The following is a 19,573-nucleotide window of genomic DNA, read 5'->3' on the forward strand; positions in this document are numbered from 1 at the left end:
CATCCACATGATTTTGAAAGACTGTCAAGACTTGGAAGGATTGGTGGCAATGATTGGACCTTATTATGAATAAGTGTGATAGTTACGAACTTAGTACGTTAGAGTGTTGTTTGTGTAGATAACCACACACAGTGGCTACATAGATTGTATGTTTTATTTTTTTTTGTTATTGTCTGTTGTTTGTGGCATTTAAGGAGCAAAGGACTCACCTTTGCAACCACCAATTTCAGGGGAAGCTCATGGAGCATCCACGAAGGATATTCAAGTGAATCAGTAAATACTACTACATTTATATGGTGGAGGAAGAGGTGCCCCTCCATGCGCACTTTAGTTACACCCAACATCACTTTTTGTTGTTAGATGAGTCGCAAATACCACCAATCAGTGTGACATCAACCATGTTATTTCCTATTATGCATACTTTGGATTCAAGCGATCGGGCAACCTATTGCGATTTGGCAACAATTCTTTTGGCATGATGCTAACGGGTGGGCTACTAGATCTAACTTCTGTCAGGATACGACCATTGAAGTCTATGAGGATGTGAGAGATTTTTGTGACAATGAGGATCTCACACCATCCTAAATTACTTTCTACTGGGGTGTCTACGGTGAAGAGATATCCAAGGGAGAGGTGGTTTCATCTAACGAGGAATGGGATTCCTCAAGAGATGAGAGTAACCCAGCCCCTATAAGAATATGTATTTGCCTTAGGTAGCTTGTAGGCCTTGGCTAGTGACTGCTCTAGGTGTAAGTTTTTTTTCCCTTTCTGATGTATATGTGGGGTGGAAAGATTTCTATACTTAAGTGTCGTGATATTTTGTTGTATCAATTATTTTGGTGATATTATATAATATTTTTAGGAGCAATGGATGTTTTATCTTTCTTGCTAACAGTCATAATGATTTTCGTACATCTATGCTTATATCTTAAGAGTCATAAAGGCTAAATATGTATGATTACATATTTCTTTCATTTTATTATCATTTATTTTTTTTTGCATGTTAATTCTTTATAACTTATAGTTTATTATAGCATGGTGTAAAGGTGACAGAAAATGGAAACAACTTTGGAAATGGTTTTTAAATAAAAGGCATTTTTTGATAATACCATTTATTCATGAGCATTTTAATTATATGTACATGCTTTAATCAAATGCAATATATATACATGTTCCTTCTTTTCCCAAAAGAAAAAATATATATTGAGATATTTTATCAACTTAGAAATAGTAACTAAATTTAATAATCATGTTTCACAAAATATATATTATTTAATGAGTTCTTAAAAAATATTTTTCAAAAAGAATTTAAGGCGTTACAGGTATAACTCGATTGGTTGAATAGTGTGTTTGAGTTGGTCTAAACCCACTACCAAGTTTGATTCCTTCAAATAAGAAAACAAACAAATTATTATTAGGAAAATAAAGAGAATCGAGATTAAGAATAATAATAATTAATTAATTACTGTGATTGTGGTTAGCTACATTTATTGACATGCATGATATGGAATCAATTGCTTCATAAGTTTTCAGAAAACTCTTTTTTATTCTAATGCTTATGTTATAAACAACCTTTTCATCATGGCCTAAAAAAATATGGTTGGCTAGCTAGGACCGATGAAAAGCTCATGGAATGATTGAAGAGTTTAATAATTTATTCTAAATTACTATCCAAAAGCTAGCTATATTATTCATAGAATTTTTCTTTTATACATTAATATGTATTTTTTTATTGATATCTACTGACTTAAATAATATATTAAATTTTTTATTTTATTTAAAATAGAAAATATAAAAAAAATATAACAAATAGAATTCATTAATTTTTTGAAAGTATAAAGAAAAATTTAGATTTAAATTATAGGAAAATTATATAAGGTTAAAATGTGTTTTCAGCCCCTATAAATATGGAAAAGTTCCAAATTCGTCTTTGCATAATCATGGGTATGTTTTTCGTCTTTGAAAAATTTAATTGTATTGTTTTTTGGCCCGGAGTTAGGCTTAGGTTATCTAAACCTATGTGGCATTTTTTTATGTTTTACAAAAAAAGGGTTTGCTTCTTCTAGTTCATCTTCTTCGACCTTTTCAACCTTCTTCTTCTTAAATGCAACCTTTTCATTTCTGGTTCACCTTCATCTTCTTTGACCTCTTCATCTTTCTTCTCCCTCGTGAACCTTTATTTGCAGTGTGACCCACCAATGGACAAATCTGGAGCTTGTTGGCGATGGGGTAGTCTAAGTTCGAGCAAATGTTGATGGAAGACAATGAGGCTCGACTCAAAGAAAGCTTATTAAATTATAGAAGAAAGTTGTTGGTGAAAGAAGGAATGTGTATTTATTGATGGGTCTTTTCGTGATGTGTTTGTCCATGTTAGAAGCATTGGTTTTCATTTTATTGTTGAAATGTAATGGGTTGATGTTGTTGTTAGCAATGAACAAGTTGTTCTTTCATATTAATGGAATTTTATGGGTCTTCTCCTCACTTATATGGTGCTCAACCTTAAGGCTCAGGTTTATGGGTCTTCTCCTTACTTATACGGTGCTCAACCTTTCCACTTCTACCCGATGAGGGACTTCACCTCACGCTTGTACTTCAACATTTTCTCCATTGGCAGAGCAGAATAATAGATTTTTCTCTCTGATTCTCTTCTCCTTCATCAATATATCTTCTCTTAATACAGTATCTTGATCTTTAAGGACCTACCAAATTACCTGTGTGATCAATCCAACATCCAATTTCAATCCTAATCTGAGTATCAGAATTCCAATTTCAATCACAACTCTATTAACACCTCATGGAATTTCTGAAAAGTAAATCTGGAAGATCCCCAACAACCCATGGTTAAACACTGGCCAAATCATGACCCTTGCAAAAATAAAAGATAACGACCAGAACTGATATAATCATAAATACATAGTGTGCTCTCCCCATCCTAAGTCATTAATTCACTCCAAAATTTTGTTATGCCCCTTAACAATTTCCCACCCATTCCTTATTCATGTTTGTTGTACTCTCCAAACTAAGTCATGAAATGGTCTACTTTTGTATACTAGAAAGGGTGTAGGACAACTATATGGTAATGTTATATTCCAAACTAAGTCATAAGGTAGAGCTTTAAGAAATTAAGTGGATTGAGATATGCTATGATTAGCATGACCTTGTTGATGTGTGTAAAGATAAACAATGTGTTTGCATTGGACAGATGAGCACTGCCATGATATTTGGAGAACTATAAGTTCCTTTACGTATATAAATGATCACCTTGTTAAAAGTCATTGTTACACTACTTGTCATATTTTATCTATCATAATTATTGTACTAACGAAATTTTCTTCTCAATCTTTTTTTCATGTGTAAAATTGTCCTGGTAATGATTAGATGGTAGAAATTATGTACTGGGTAATTTAATTATATGTCCATGTCATTTAATTTATTCTTTGTATGATATTAGTTGTATAAGTTTAGTGTTAATCATATTTTTTAGTGTAAATAATTTATTTAATTAGTTGGCAGAAATTTAAAAACTATCTGAACAAAAATTTCATCTGTAGCAAAATTGCACTACATATTGGGTGACAATGTAATTTAATTTGTTTATCACAATAAATACACATCATTATCACTCTTGCAACACCCTCATCAATTTGTTTACAATATCTCCAATATGGGTCATTTTTCCCTCTAACATTCTGAGAAGCATTTAAAATGGATTCTTTCAAGTCTAACTGCAAACATTAATTTCATTAGTTAGTGATCATATATGATATTCAAAGAAAAAACTAACTTGATTTTTAATAGTGAATACAAACATTTATGTTTGATAGAGTGAAATGGAATGAAAAAGCATATCTCATACAAAATATTCAACTCTAGGTAAAAGCATATCTCATACAAAATTTAATTGTAACCTCTTTATATCATACAAATTGTGCTTAGAAGATTAAAACATTATGCAAGATGATGAAGATTGTATTTGCTTGCATTTCAACTCTAGGTGATAGTTGAAGAAACCATTCTTGTTTTCTGTGTTCTCTTTTGCATAAATCTAAATTACCCAGTACATAATTTCTACCATCTAATCATTACCAGGACAATTTTACACATGAAAAAAAGATTGAGAAGAAAATTTCGTTACTACAATAATCATGATAGATAAAATATGACAAGTAGTGTAATAATGACTTTTAACAAGGTGATCATTTATATATGGAAAAGAACTTATAGTACTCCAAATATCATGGTAGTGCTCATCTGTCCAATGCAAACACATCGTTTATCTTTACACACATCAACAAGGTCATGCTAATCATAACATATCTCAATCCACTTAATTTCTTAAAGCTCTACCTTATGACTTAGTTTGGAATATAACATTACCATATAGTTGTCCTACACCCTTTCTAGTATACAAAAGTAGACCATTTCATGTGTTGTCTAATGTCTTATACAACTCACCAAATATACAATTCTTTCAAATATATTAGGTGGAAAAAAATACTTAAACAATCATACTATGAAGAAAAATTCTGCAATAACACCACTTCATCATATGCTGTCATTCTATTCATTAAATATTCCACAGAACACCAAAATCATGAGGTCACTTGCATATGAAAGCTAAAACATAAATCTAAATTCAGTATTTACTTTGAGCATAGTTTTAAATTGCCAAATTCTCTTAGACACAAAGGAGGTTAGGGACTTGGACAAGTTTAGTTTTGTAATCATTTTGAGGTATTTAAAAACATATATAATGGTCCCAATTCGTGGTTCCAGCATTAAGTCTCTTAAATTAACACAAACAGTACCTAGATTAAAACTAGCCCTGCACCAAAACAGATTCAACATGTTCCACCAAAATATTCATCAAATATTCTATTTAACTGTAAAAAATTATGGGACCAATTCAGTTAGCAAGAAGACACCTGAAACTAAATTACTTTAAAAGGATTTAGCTTAACTCAAACAGAGCAACTTATATGCGAATTTTAAACTCAAGACTGATGTTGTCCTGCAATTCCAGCTATCAAAATTTATAGGATTTAAGTCATTTTTTCACTTCTAATTTCCTTCTTATTACTTAGAGGGAAAAAAACATGGTTTAATTCAGTTCTAAGACACCTAAGGAAATAACTAAAACAAGGAATTAAGCTTTGTATACCTTGTACACTTCACCTGCAATCAAATTTAAAGAACATTTCATGTACCCATGCCTAAAAGTTTAAACTTTTACATTCTCTACATTACCAAGACATTAACATATAACTTGATTGATTCATTACAACACTCAGAGCAATAATCAACTTAAATATCTAACAAGCTATTTGTCTAGAATCAAGAATTCAGAATCCAAAGGCCACGTATTATACCTAATGAATGCATATGTCAATCCAATACTCACACACGATTCACATTTCTAGACCCAACAACTGTTAGCACCACAAGGATATAAGCCATAAAATTCTGATCATTTTTTGTTTGCTAATTCAATAATCTTTAAATTAACTTTTATAAATAGGGAATCGGAATTCTAGCTACACATATCTATATATCTTACTCTAGCAATCATCATTTAAGTTCCAGTCATCGTTCCTTGGCCTTCGATTATGGCCTGTAAATAAGCTTTGTGAGCTAACCCACATTATAGCTCGGTGGCCATTCTGGGATCCATTTTAAACCCTCGACGCATACCTAATCATTCTCATGGTGACAAAATTAATTTTTTTTTATTAAAATGATATTTTAATTTTAATCATTTTGAATATATATATTTATTTTAATTATGTGATATTATTAAAATTTTTAATTGGTTAACCTCGTTACAACTTAACTTGAATACTCTATCAATATAATGAGATTTATTTATTTATTATTTGTTATTTCATTTTAATTTCATTACTTGTTTTATTTTAAAGTTATTATTCTATTATTTTATTTAAAAAATCATCTATAAAGATTATTATATGTTTCAAATTCTATATTTTATAATTGAACTATGATAAGTATTCTTTCTCTATAAAAATTATTATTTACACGTGCTACTATTTTTCGTTTAATATTATTGTCTACTACTTTTCATATTTTATTGTTTTTTATTTCTCATTTTAAGGAGTTAAAAAAGGAAATATTATATGTAATGGATATATAGTTTGTTATAGTCTAAATTTATGAGAATATAAAATCATAATATTTCCTATAGGATCATATATAAATAAAAAAAAGTAGTTGTTGATTTAAATATAAGTCAATTTAACTAATTTTACTCTATTTAATGTTATTATTCGTAAAACACTCTTTATTTAATTTTATTTCTATTTTCAATAACTTTTTTTTTTATTTATAATAACAAGTTTCAATAAAGTGATCGTAATTTTAAAAATAATCTTATTTTTTACTTGAGACTAATATAATTAAATGATATCAACTAACTTTCTTAATTAGTATCAAATTAGTTATTTTTACTCATATATAAGTCTAGAGTAAGTATTTTATAATTAATTGCTATGAAAAAGCTTTATTATTATTATTTACATTTATAATAGTGTTTTTTTCTTGTTATACATCTATAATAGTATTTAAGATTTGAAATTAATTAAATTAAAAAAAATAAAGAATACAAATATATATATATAGATAGATAGATAATAGTTTAGTATTTAATTTCTATATTTAATTATTCTTTTAAAGAAATGCATATTATAAATAGATATTACTACTTAATATTTTAATAATAAAATTTATATATAAATAACATTGATTTCAGCAATTCAACTCTTCATTAAATGTAATTAAAACCACTAAATGCAATTATATCCTACTACTAATATAAAATGTAAAGTTTGATAAACGACTACGAGAACTTTAAGTCTCCTTTATATAGATAGATGTAGATAGATATCGATACGTAGATAAATATGTAGAGATGATTGGGCTAGGATGGCATTATCCATGGTGTCCCTTCTGGTATAAAAATTCCTTGAAAGGGACCAATCAAATCATTCAAGACAGGACGAATTCGAGCAACAAGCACTTTAGTGATCACTTTATATGCCATGTTGATTTGGTGAAAGCGTACAATAGAGTCAGTTGAGATTTTTTTCAGGAAACACTCCAAATTTTTGGCTTCCCGAATAGTACGTATCTCGAACCTCATTGTGTGTGGTGTTAGAGAAGTGACTCTAAAACTTCACTCTGGAGAGGGGACTAAGGCAAGGCAACCCTCTATCGCCCTATCTTTTTGTTCTATACATGAAAAAACTAGCTCTGAAAATTCATGAGCTAAATGAGAATAATACTTGGAGACCAGTGACTTTATCTAGTGGCTGGCCCCCTCTCTCACATTTACTGTCTGTAGATGACATACTACTTTTTTGTAGAGCAACGAAGGAACAAGTTCAAGTAGTATCGTCTATGCTTGATTAATGTTGCACAACATCTGGACTAAAGATTAACTTGGACAAGTCAAAGTTTGTGTGCTCTACGTAACCAGAGGTGACTTCAACCATATTATTGAGAAAATTCAAAAGAGTTTAGCTTCCTGGAAAGGAAAACTTCTAAACAAGGGAGAAAAAGTGTGTTTAATCAAATAAGTTATCTCCTCAATGTCAATATATAACATGCAACCATTTTGGTTTCCAAAATTGGTGTGTGAAAAAATTGACCAATTTTAATTCATAATTTCCTCTGGCCAAAGAATGCAGAATCAAAGGGTTGGCAGATAGTTAGCTGGCAGAATTTGATCAAAGCCAAAATCACATGACGGTCTTGGTTTACAAGATATGTGGCTTGCCAATATTAAGCTTCTCGAAAATTTAGTTTGGCATATGATACACACCCTAGACAAGGCCAGGGTCCAGGACTCCAGGTACTTTCACATAAATATGCTAGCAATAGATCTATCTTGACGACCACAGTGAATCCTGCCACTTCATGTGTCTGGCGCAACATATATAAGGCTCTAGATAAAATGCATATTGGGTTTGGACTTCATTTAGGAGATGGATCATCCTTCTTCTGGTTCTAGGATTGATCTGATTTAGGCAAGATTGGAGTCATGGTTCCATATGTTCATATTTTAGAACTCCAAATGACAGTTGCGAAAGTTTGTAACAATGATCAGTGGAACTTGCAGCAACTTTGCAATCCTTATAGAGCAAGTTATCAGGAATATTAGTATGCAGGATCGACCACAGAACCTCCCGGATAGCAGCGTGGAGTGTTATCACTGAGTTACAGTCTTTGATAGCACACATGCTTAATACACATATATTTTGGGTCGCTGTTGCTAGTTTGTTACAACATATACATGGTTGGTCTCATCATCTTCAGAGGCCCCCCAATCCAATCTGGAAGGCTATTTAGAGGCTTAAAATTCCAGAAAAATATGCCTCTTTATTTGGAAAATAGTACATGACGCCTTGCCTACAAATGCCAAAAAGGTCCAATGTCACTTAGCATCTCAAGGGACCTGTCCTAGATGCTCACCAGGGGAGGGAAACATTCTCCATATTCTCTGCGACTGTCCACATTCAAAGGAATTGTGGTTTAGAGTAGGCCTCACTCACATAATTAGCTTACAAGTAGCCACCTTCTTACTTGAGTGGCTTTCTTTCTAGCATCTTAGAATTATCCAAGGTTGTGTTTGATTACGGATTTAAGGGGAAGAGGAGAAAAATAGAGAATAAATTGTGAGTCCCATAGAATCTCACATCTTTTAAACTCTGCTTTAATTCAAGAATTTCTCTTTTACCGGGGACACCATTCTCTAATAGGTGAATCAAACTACCTGGAGCCAGTCAATATTTTCCTCCAGAGGGATGAAAAATTGATGGGCATGCATGTTTATAAAGACCATCTTCGTGAAGTTAGGAGTTTGTAGCAAAGGATTTGGAAGGTGTCTTGGAGCACTCGCCTAGGGAACAAAACGAAGTAGCTGACATGTTAGCTTGTTGGCGACATTTTACTTACTTTGCGGAAAGACCAGCCTTTTAGTTCTTTGACTTTATCTCCCCAAAGTACAAAAAAAGAAGAAGTCATACTTATGACAATTTTTTGATTAATTGAGTTGGGATAACTATCATGTTCTATTGTAATATTTGTTGCACCAATAAAATATAACGATATTATCATGTTCTTTATTTTATTTTTTTAGCACATTTCTTATCCTTGTGTTAAGATCAACAAAAGAGAATAATCTCTTTCTTCCTCTCTCTCTCTCTCTATATATATATATTTTTTGAAATATGTTGAATATTATAGTAGTAATAATTATTACATTTATAACTGCATTATTATTATAAAATTTTATGCATATCCTACCTTTAACATATTATATAATATGTGTATATTATATATATATATATATATATATATATATATATATATATATATATATATATGATATAATTCTATATAAAAATTATTCTAACATTTAACTTATCATATATTTTTATAATATTGTTATTTTAAAAATATATCCCTTTATTTCTAATCATAAGACATTTTTTAAAAAGTTATTTGTTTCTTTTTATAAGATCTTTTCTAATTTTTAGATGTATTAATTATTTTTTTACATACTTTTATTTAATTATTTTTTTCCTCCAAATATTAATTAAAAACAAAGTAGATAGAGAGATAAGAAAAAAAAATAATTTTGAAATGATTGTATAAATAATTAACAAATAGGGGAGTAAATTAGTTAAAGTCTTTTATAATTAGACACAAATGAAGTATATGATATATATACTATAAATAAATATATTAAATATAATAAAAAGTAAATTATTAATTTAAAATATATGTGTATATATATTATATTTATTTTAATCAGAATTATCTTATATATATATATATATTTAAAATAATTTTGACACAAACTTAAATTATATTACTAATTAAATTATTTTTTAAATAAAAATATTTTGATAAGAATTATAGTTTTAAAAAACTAATTTGATTATAATTTTACGAAAAATTAATTGCATAATTTAAATATAATTTTGTATAATTGGATAAAATTATATTTTTTATAATTTTCATAATTTGTAAAATTTAAATTAAAAAATATGTTTTAAAAAACTATATATATTTTTAATGAAACAATAGTTTTGTCATTTGTGCACAATTGATATAGTCTTATTGTTAGTTAGTTTGTTATATGGTGGTCAAACATTGAATATGATTAAATTTATATTATTTTCATTCTACTTTCAATTTTATTATAGTTTGACCACTAAATGAGGTATAAAAATAATATGAGAAACATAAAAAATATTAAAGAAAAGAAATATAAATTTTTAAAAGTAAATAAAAAATTAATTAATTATTATTATTATTATTTAATTTAAACAAATAGAAAAAAGACCAAAAAAAGAGATAAAAGACTACATAATAGAGAGACATAGTGTTTTTCATATATAAATATAAAAATAAAAAAATAAAGAGAGGAAAGCAACAACTAAAACGAAAAAATGAGGGAAAGAAGATAAAATTTAAATTAATATCATAAAGGGATAAGAAGCCATACTTCTAAATTGGAAATCCTAAGTTGTATTACATTTTTTTCATTAAAGTCATAAAAAATTTATAACTTTAATTTTTTTTATTTATTTTTTAACATGACTTTGAAGTTGTAAGGGAGTATTTTTTTTTCTATTGAAGTCATAAAATAAAATATTTTACGACTTCATTTTTTTAATACAACTTTAAAATCATAAGGGTATTTTTGTTAAGTCATAAATTATTTATGACTTCAAAGTTGTAAATATTTTTTATTTTAATTGTTTAATGAATTAATGCATTTTTTATTTTTTATATTATTTTATTTAATATTTTCTATATTTTTTATATATACAAAAAATATAAAAATATATTAAATAAAAATATAGAAATATTAAATAAACTAAAAAAATATACACTAATTTTTTAAATAATTAAAATAAAAAACTATTTATAACTTTGAAGTTGTAAATAATTTACTACAATGGAAAAAAAAAGAATTTTCTTATAACTTTAAAGTTGTGTTGAAAAAAAATAAAAACTAAAGTCATAAAGTTTTTAAAGACTTTAATGAAAAAAAGATAACACAGTTTACTATTTTCAAAGAAGTGTTAAATTATGTTACGACTTTACTTATTCCTTTCAACCTATTAATTTAAATTTTATTCCATTTAATAATTTTGAAATTTTTTTAGCCCTTTCCGTCTTTTCATCCTGAAACGTCAGCATATAGGTTTCGTTATTAAGAATTGGACATTTTTTCGTTTCGCTTTTCTCAAATTTTCGGATCTCTTCTGTTTCTTCGAATCAAAACCCTAATTCCCCCAATTTCATTTTTCAACCTTGAAAAACCTTCTCTCTCTCTCTCAGTTCCCAACGGTCATCACCACAGCTCGATCAACAGGTTCTTTCTTCTCTTTGTACTTCTACTTCTACTTCCTCTGTTTCTCAATTCTCTCAGTGTTTTTTCGCTTTTAATCTGAACCATAACTATGAAATTCTGCGAATTAAACTCTATTATGTTGTTTCAGCCTTTTAGGTTTTATTTTTCTTTTATTTTCGCAATTCTGGAATTTCGCGATTCGCAATCTGCATTCGGTGGTTATTGAATTTTTGGTATCGGAATTTCGGGATGTGTTTTTAGATTTGGATTTGGTTTGTTCATTGATGAATCCTTGAGGAGGATTTGCGGTGGCTTTTGGTTTGTTGTAGATTTTGTTGATTGTTTTGTATCGGGCGCACGTTGGCAATCTATTTTGAAGACTGAAGAACAATTAATTTCACTGATTGGTAGCACTGGATATGTTGCAGTGATAATCTCAAAAAGCTTCTTTTGTTTTAATATTTTTCATGACTACATGGTTGTGCTTGTTCTAATACGAATATGGTGGTGGTTGAGTTTCTATGCAGCTGATTCTACATGTGTTGCTGTACTAGAGGATGTGATTTTTCATCTTTTTCTTGAGGCATGTTGTATTTGTAGGTGTCTGTCCTTTTATTAGTATAATACTGTCACTACTGTATTAGTTAATTACATGTCATTCAAAGGTAGTTGAATGGTTGCACATGACTGTTATGATCTTTGCATAAGTTGGATTTTTATTTTCTTCCTTGAATACTTCTGGATGTACTTTATAGCAGGATTGTGTAGTGAGTTTTTGCACCTAATGCCATGTTTTATCCTCTCAGTAAAAAGGATTGGAAGGTAAATAATAATATGATAATAATAAATAATAAAAATTGAAGGTGACTGAGTGTGTATATGATTTTTAACTTTAGTCTATCCACATTCACATATGGGGGTTATGCTTGAAAAGAATATTGATCAATTAATGAATTTTGTTTTTGGTAAACTTAGTGTTCCTTCAACAGATCAATATGCTGTGGGGAAGTCCACTAAAGACATATAGTCCTATTCTGATTGTTAGTTTCCTTGTTTCTATCATAAGATTAAGATTATTTACAGAAGAATGGGTAGATTAATGATGTGTTTGGTGGGGGGGGGGGGGGTGGGCGATCATAAAGTGTTCTTCTAATGCCTAGCTGCAATGAATGTCGTTATATATTGGACTTGACATGTCATAATTGTACCTCTGTTTGGAGGTTAGTATTGTATGCCTTTTATGATGGTTGAAAATATTTTGATTGGGAAAGGTTCTGTTGGGTATTTGCAAACAGTTAAAAGTTATCAGGTGATGAGCCTTAAATTTCTGCTTGAGATTAATATCAAGGTTATCAAATCAATATTCGTTTAGCTAATTTTTGAATCGTGAATCATAATTTGTATCGAATCGTAAGATTCAAAGACAATGAAAAAATATTTCAAATATATCGTATAGATGATATATGAACTAGGAATAGTTAAAACAACTCAACCAGAAGTCTTGTAAACAAAATTACTAGTTCTATGAGTTTGTGAAACCTTTATTTTAGAATAATGAAAACAAAGTAATTAAATAGCTAAATAAAGTACATGCATCAATGAGTGAGTGGGAAATAAAGTAGTGGAATAATCAAATCTAATAAGTTCTGAAGTGTTCTTTCAGTACCTTTTCATTTAACTATTTAAACTTATATGTCTTTTTAACTTTTTCATGAAAATTGATTCAAGAAAAGTTAAAAAAGAAAAAATAATGAATTGTTGAATCATGTGATTTGTATTGTTGAATCATGTGATTTGTATTGTTGATCGAAAGTGCATAGCTTCATTCATGTATCATAATATACTAAGTAATTTAAGATTCATCTTAAGATACATATTGGTAGGTAGCCAAATTGTATCGAATCGTGAATTGTAAGATTCTGATAACTATGATTAATATTGTTATCTAGAAAGATTGATTAGAACATGTACTGTGCTTGTGCACTTTGAAGTAGTACAAGATTTTGGCTTGATTTCTTTAAGATGTAGTGTTCATCTCTTGATGATTTTTGTATTAAGTTCTGTGTTAGCATCCTTAAAGCTTTATTTGTTGCCTAATTGTCCACTAACCTTGGATCAGCTTGATTTTTATTGTTCACTTTATTAGGATGCAATTAACTCAAATACTCTCCAACATATTATTTGGTTTCATATTGGTAAAATTCAAATTGGATTTGGGGGTTTGACTATTTTGGTCATGGTGTCTTAGGTTTAAAATGACCATTGTTTTAAGTGATGGTGTTTAGCTGTTTACTTAAAAGGCTTGTTCTTCTTTTGCCTCACCCTCTACCCTAAATATGACCTTATAATCCTTAGTTGAAGAAAAATGCTTTTTGATGGTTCTTGAGGTGGCAGAGGGTGTAGGAAATTTGATTCATTGCATTTTGGTTTGAAAATAAGGGGGCAAATGTTTGAGTGGATCTGTGTTATAGGTTCTTCATGTTCTGTTTTAAAATTTCAATATAATTGTACCTGTACCTGATTGAAGTCCTGTAATTGTATCTGTGTGAGAAGTTATATTGCATTATGTTTGGAAATCTCCTATAGGGAGGGTGTTTGCAAGGAAGAAATGTAGGGAATCTTGATCTTATGTGGTCTAGGGAATTGACCTGACTGGAAATAACCTACTACCAGCGTGGCTGGCCATAGGGGAAAATTGGAGCGAAATTCTGTTGTAAGCTTTAGAGAAATGGAGAAATATTAAACAAGGGAAAGAGTTGTCACTAAGGAATGGATATGATAAGGCCTCTCAAATGTTCTTTGCTACTGTATTTTTTTTGTTCAGTTGAATCTCATCCAATCTGAATTATTGATATCCTTTTATTTCTCTATATGAACTGATCCAGTAAGTTTTTATCAGATTATTTGATTCCGAACTATCAGTTGCCATCCTTTCAATACTTGATTAAACAAATTATCTACTTCTGTTGTATTGGTTCATAATGTTATTAGTTTTAAATTTTCTATGCAGTTGTAACTGTACCTGATTGAAGCATTGTAGTTGCATCTTTATGAAAACTTAAATTGCACTAACACTAAGCATTGGAACTTAAATTTTGTGTGTTAGGAGTCCCACATTGAGTAGAATAAACTACTTGATGTAGTACTTAAGCCTTGAGGTTCTCCCACCTTCGAATGTCTTGACTCAACCTGACCAAGAGATACCCAAGAACTTGGTCCTCTGCACTTGGTTCGGCTTGAGCGACCAAAAGTTCAAATTCTTGGATGTACTCCTCAACCCCTCTGGCTTGTTTTAATGCCGCCAATCTTTCATATACTGTTCCTCGCCCATTTCATCCAAACGGCCACATCAGTGCTTCTGCGAATTCTCTCCAAGAAGGGTTCTTGGACTTCTGATGCCAGAACTAGAACCAGTGAACAGCATTACCCTACATGCTGATGAACGCCAATTTTAGCTTATCTGAAGGTTCAATCTTCTGTATTTCAAAGAATTTTTCTGCTCTCGCCAACCATCCAAGTGGGTCATTACTCATTACCTTCAAAAGCAGGTCATTCAACCGTCATGACCCAAGGATGAAGAGGAAAATTTTCTTCTTCCTCAGATTCTCCAATCTCCTCTTCTTCCGCCGATTTCTCATTTTTATTCACAGGATTGTCCTCCTCATCAGATAATGACTTCTTGTTTTTCATCTGTAACAGCAAATCTTTGATGTAGTTCATATCTGTCTTGAATTCCGCCAGTTGTTGTCCTTGCTCACTGACAGCTTTCTCCAATGCTCCAACCCGATTTTCCATTGCGATTGGTGATGGCAGGTCGGACCAACTTGTTAGGAACTTCTTTCCAAATTAGGAAAAATGGAACCCACAAGGGAAAAATAGCACACAACAGGGAAAAACTGGAATAGCTTTCTTATTGCTGAAAGAGAGAGAACAAACCAAGAGCAAAGGTATACGAGTATACCTCCAAATGAGCTTTCTCCTTTTACACTGGCAATAGCCCAGTAACTGTATATTTCAAATCCTGTCCTTTTACTAAAGAGAGGACTCTTATTTATTGGACTTACAATTCTCCAAATAACAGAACTAACTAACTCTCCTATCCCTCTAAGTGTTTTTTACAACTTTTTGACCCTTTCCTTTTCCTATGATAAAGCTGCAAACCCAAACCCTTTCCTGCTACAGTTTGTTGCTTGGACTCAGTCCTAACACTATTAGATTCCATTCTTTCAATGCTTAGATTAAACAAATTATCTACTTTTGCTTTGTATCTTTTTCTGTCTAAGTGGCAAGTGGCAACAACTCAATTTTCATGCTCATCCCTGTGCTTCTGTAGAGAACATGTTTTTTTTTGTCAAATAGATTATGTATTGCATGAATCCATGAATTCTTATTAAAATTTTCAGAGTGATCCATGCACATATATGAAGTTAGTCATCACTTTAGAAGAAAGCTCATATGTTATTAAATTCTTTCTTTAATGAATTATAGTGCTGGAAAAATATTGGATTGGATGTGAAATTCATAAACCTGATTTATTTCTCTTGCTCCTTGCTAGAAATTTCTTCTTTTTGAACAAAGAATTTATTGAGATAGAGGAGAAAGCTACAAATTCAATTGCAAGAGGGTAAGAAATCTTCAGTTTATCCCCCCTCCCTTTCCCTCTATAGTTTGTTATAGGTTAAACTGGGGCATGTTGTCCTCCAATAATCCTTGAGCACTTGATTGTTTGCAAACAGATTGACACCGATGATGATATTGACATTAACAGAATGTTATGTGATTTGGATTTTGATTTTTTAGATATTGTTAACTCTATTGATTTGGTAGTTCAATAGAGAACAATAGAAAACAATTTAAACTGAACATTTCTTTTATGTCGCAGGGACATATTTGCTACTGAAGAGATGTCTCCTGCTTCCAAATCTAAGTCTAAAGACAAAAAGGCTGGCAAGGAAGCTCAAAAGTCTTCTGCCAAGTCTTCAGGATCTGGTAATGCCGTGGCTGGTGTACCAGCTAGTGCATACAACCCTTTATCGGGAACATTCCATACTTTGGAGATGTCACCAACATCTACTTCCCAAGTACATTCTAATGGTCGTTTTCGGAACATAGATGAGACGGATGAACATCCTGCAGGCTCAGTGGTAGCTGGTGTGGAGTATGATTCTGTTTCTAACAATGGTAGTTGGTCTGGTGATTCAGAGGACCATAAAGATAAAGCTTCTAATCCTCCTGCTCGACTAGAAGCAGTACCAGGAGCTGATAATGACAAACGAGAGAAAATCCGACAGAAGAATGAAAAGAAGCATCAACGACAGAAGGAAAGGCGGGCACAAGAGTTGCATGATCGCTGCACTGGATATATTATGTCAAGGAAACTTGAGGCACTTGCTCAACAGCTTGTGGCAATGGGGTTTTCTCATGACCGTGCAACTGTAGCATTGATACTGAATGAAGGAAGGGTGGAGGAATCAGTAGCATGGCTGTTTGAAGGTGGTGAAGAAGCAGATAATCATAAAGATACAAATATAGGTGGGGGTAATTTGAAAATTGATATATCAGAAGAACTTGCTCGAATTGCAGATCTAGAAATCAGGTACAATTGCTCAAAACAGGAGGTTGAAAGAGCAGTTGTTGCTTGTGAGGGTGATCTTGATAAGGCTGCTGAGTCTTTGAGAGAATTGAAGCTGGATCGACCATCTGGTCCACCAAAGCCAGAGGAAATTGGTGATCTTTCTTCCCTTAGCAGTAAGCAGTCAGGAGCTGTGAATCAGAATGCTAGGCCACAGACAAAACCCATACTTTCTCCAAATCAACCCAAAAAAGATGAAAAGGATTTTAACTATGCAAAGCAAGCAGTTATTCTAGGAGGATCTACGGAATCCAGCAACAGACTTGTGCAGCCTCTTAAGAGAATCTTACCCAAGCCCGAATGGGCAAAGCCTCAACAAGCTGCTGTACCAGCTGACAAGAGGTGGCCAGGTGCAGGATCTAATCCTTCGGTTTCATATTCATTGGCTTCACCATTGCAAGTGTCACCCACATCTGCTAAGACAGAAGCTTCTTATATGGCTGCAGGAGGTGATTATAAGAACCTTCAACCTGGATCAGCTAGGGAGCCAGTAATTGTGATGCAGCGACCTCAAACTGTAAATGCAAAGCAGATTCCAGCTGCCAGCATGAGTTCATCTCCTCCCGGAGTAGCTGCCAGTTGGTATCCAACTAATAGTATTGAAGTCATGAGGTCCAATGGCTTTATATCTCATCCTCCTAGTACTAGAAGCCTCAGTTCAAACTATTTCAGTTCTAATCAACTGTACCACCAACTTCAATGTCAACCGCCTCAGCAGTTTGTGGCTGGCAACAGCAGTTCAGTAGATCTCCTAGCAACTAATCAAGGGAATAGCTTATGGAATAAAACAGCTGCATCTCCAAGTCTTGCTGCCGCTTCTTCTCTTGGACTCTTTTCCAGGCTAGGATCAGCAGCTACATCAGGGGCAACTTCTCCAGTAGACTGGAGCACTGGTGGGACAATGCAATTTGATTATACCAACATAGACTGGTCCTTGGATAGAGGTTTATCTCCCCCACGGTCTAATGCATTATTGTTTGGGCTTTCTCCTTTTACAAAGAGTAGTAGTACTCTATATGGCTCAAATGCTTCTGGCACGGTTGCTCAGACGACAGTTAGATCATTACCCTCTAATGGTAGCATGGTTCCTTTGCCTGGATTGCAAAATGGTGTAGTATCGTCTGCTGAAACATCAGGTTCTCGGGATTGGAGTTCTCCATTTGAAGGGAAAGACCTTTTTAGTTTACCAAGACAGTTTGTTTCTTCTCCTTCTCTGTAGAGTCGAGGGGAGAAATCAAATGAATAAAAAAGACCAAAAAATGTGTGGATTTGATGTTTGTTCTTATGATGCTATAGTTGATGTGATGTTGGTGGTAAGCTTTCTCATACCATTTCACATGCATGCACAGTAGACTACCCCATCACTTGCTGTAACATGCACAATTCACTTCCATACACTAAGTACACACTATATAAACTGGGTAGAGCCGTGGAATGTCTGATAGAATCCAAATATGCGATGGCTCTGCTCAGTTCTCGTGACAGTTTTGTGGCAGTGTTACATTTTGAAAGTACAGGGGCTATATTTTTATTAAATGAGTTTGAAAGTTGATCAAGTCACGTGATGCTTTTAATAAAGGAGCACTAGCAAACAATATACTAACACTACTACTGATTAAAATTTACTAAAATTTATGAAATTAGTGGAAGTTTATTAAATAAGGAGTGATATTTCTTGGTACAATTTGGTGATTTTTAATAAATTCAAACCCAAAAATAGTGTTTAAAAGGTGAGATTTTATTGTTAGCACTTTTTTATTTGAATATGGAACAGATGTCCAATTTTAAGAAGTCAATTGAGACTAGCCACATTCAATCCTGCTGCTGCATTAAACTTCAATGCAACAACAGACTGAAGAGTTTTATTTCAATTGGATGCCACTTGTTATATTTTTTCGAGTTAGGGAAGCTAATAGCTATTGGTTTACTATTACTTCAAGAGCTAAGATGGACACATCCTTTTTCGTAAGTTGTTTTAATCATGAACGGAATCAAATCTTTGCCATTCACCTCAACTATAGGTTTTTGTGTTGGAAGTGAATTGTAATAGTGTGAACTTTACCTGCAACTTATGAGTTTTAATCATGAAGTTGTTATTATAAGAACTTTATCTAACCAGTCCACTATTAATCCTACAATTTTATCTACGAAAATACCTAGTCAATATAATAAAAAAAAACACTTGACATTCTTCCCATAATTAAATAGTTTTTCATCTGATATTATTAGTTAGAAAGAAAAAAACACTTACAATTGTCGATACTATTAGGGTGACAGAATAGAGACATTGATTTAGGTTTTACTTTGAATCTAGTTTGTTGTGTCAAGATGCCATGCCATTTTTCCTCCTGTCTTTCAAAAACTAAGTGGCCCCAAATTTCGAATTTCTCTTGTGAAGCAACAGCTGACATCTGAAATCTAACATTCCTTGGTTATCCAAGCTATTTAGCCCCTCTTTTTTTTATCTTTTTTTTTTTGTGGTGACGACTTCCAATTTATTGTTCAAGCTAAGCATCATAGCCACTCAAAATGTAAAAAAAAATTTAAAAAAATGGGGCATC

At 31.7% G+C, this 19,573-nt stretch overlaps 1 protein-coding gene across 3 annotated transcripts; it reads left to right on the plus strand.

Annotated features, from left to right (window-relative positions):
• Positions 1–11,246: 11,246 nt before the first annotated feature.
• Positions 11,247–18,568, plus strand: LOC114382384. Of its 3 annotated transcripts, none has more exons than XM_028341762.1 (3): positions 11,247–11,401; positions 14,487–15,327; positions 16,263–18,568. In XM_028341762.1, the coding sequence occupies exon 3, from the start codon at positions 16,285–16,287 to the stop codon at positions 18,229–18,231; it is 1,947 nt and encodes a 648-aa protein (XP_028197563.1). In that variant the 5' UTR covers positions 11,247–11,401; positions 14,487–15,327; positions 16,263–16,284; the 3' UTR covers positions 18,232–18,568. The 3 variants fall into 3 exon arrangements, with proteins under 3 accessions (XP_028197563.1, XP_028197564.1, XP_028197562.1); XM_028341763.1 differs by lacking the exon at positions 14,487–15,327 and adding an exon at positions 15,936–16,004; XM_028341761.1 differs by lacking the exon at positions 14,487–15,327.
• The last annotated feature ends 1,005 nt before the right edge of the window (positions 18,569–19,573 follow it).

This window comes from Glycine soja, chromosome 13 (assembly GCF_004193775.1).
Source record: "Glycine soja cultivar W05 chromosome 13, ASM419377v2, whole genome shotgun sequence".
In the NCBI taxonomy this organism is placed as follows: Eukaryota; Viridiplantae; Streptophyta; class Magnoliopsida; order Fabales; family Fabaceae; genus Glycine; species Glycine soja.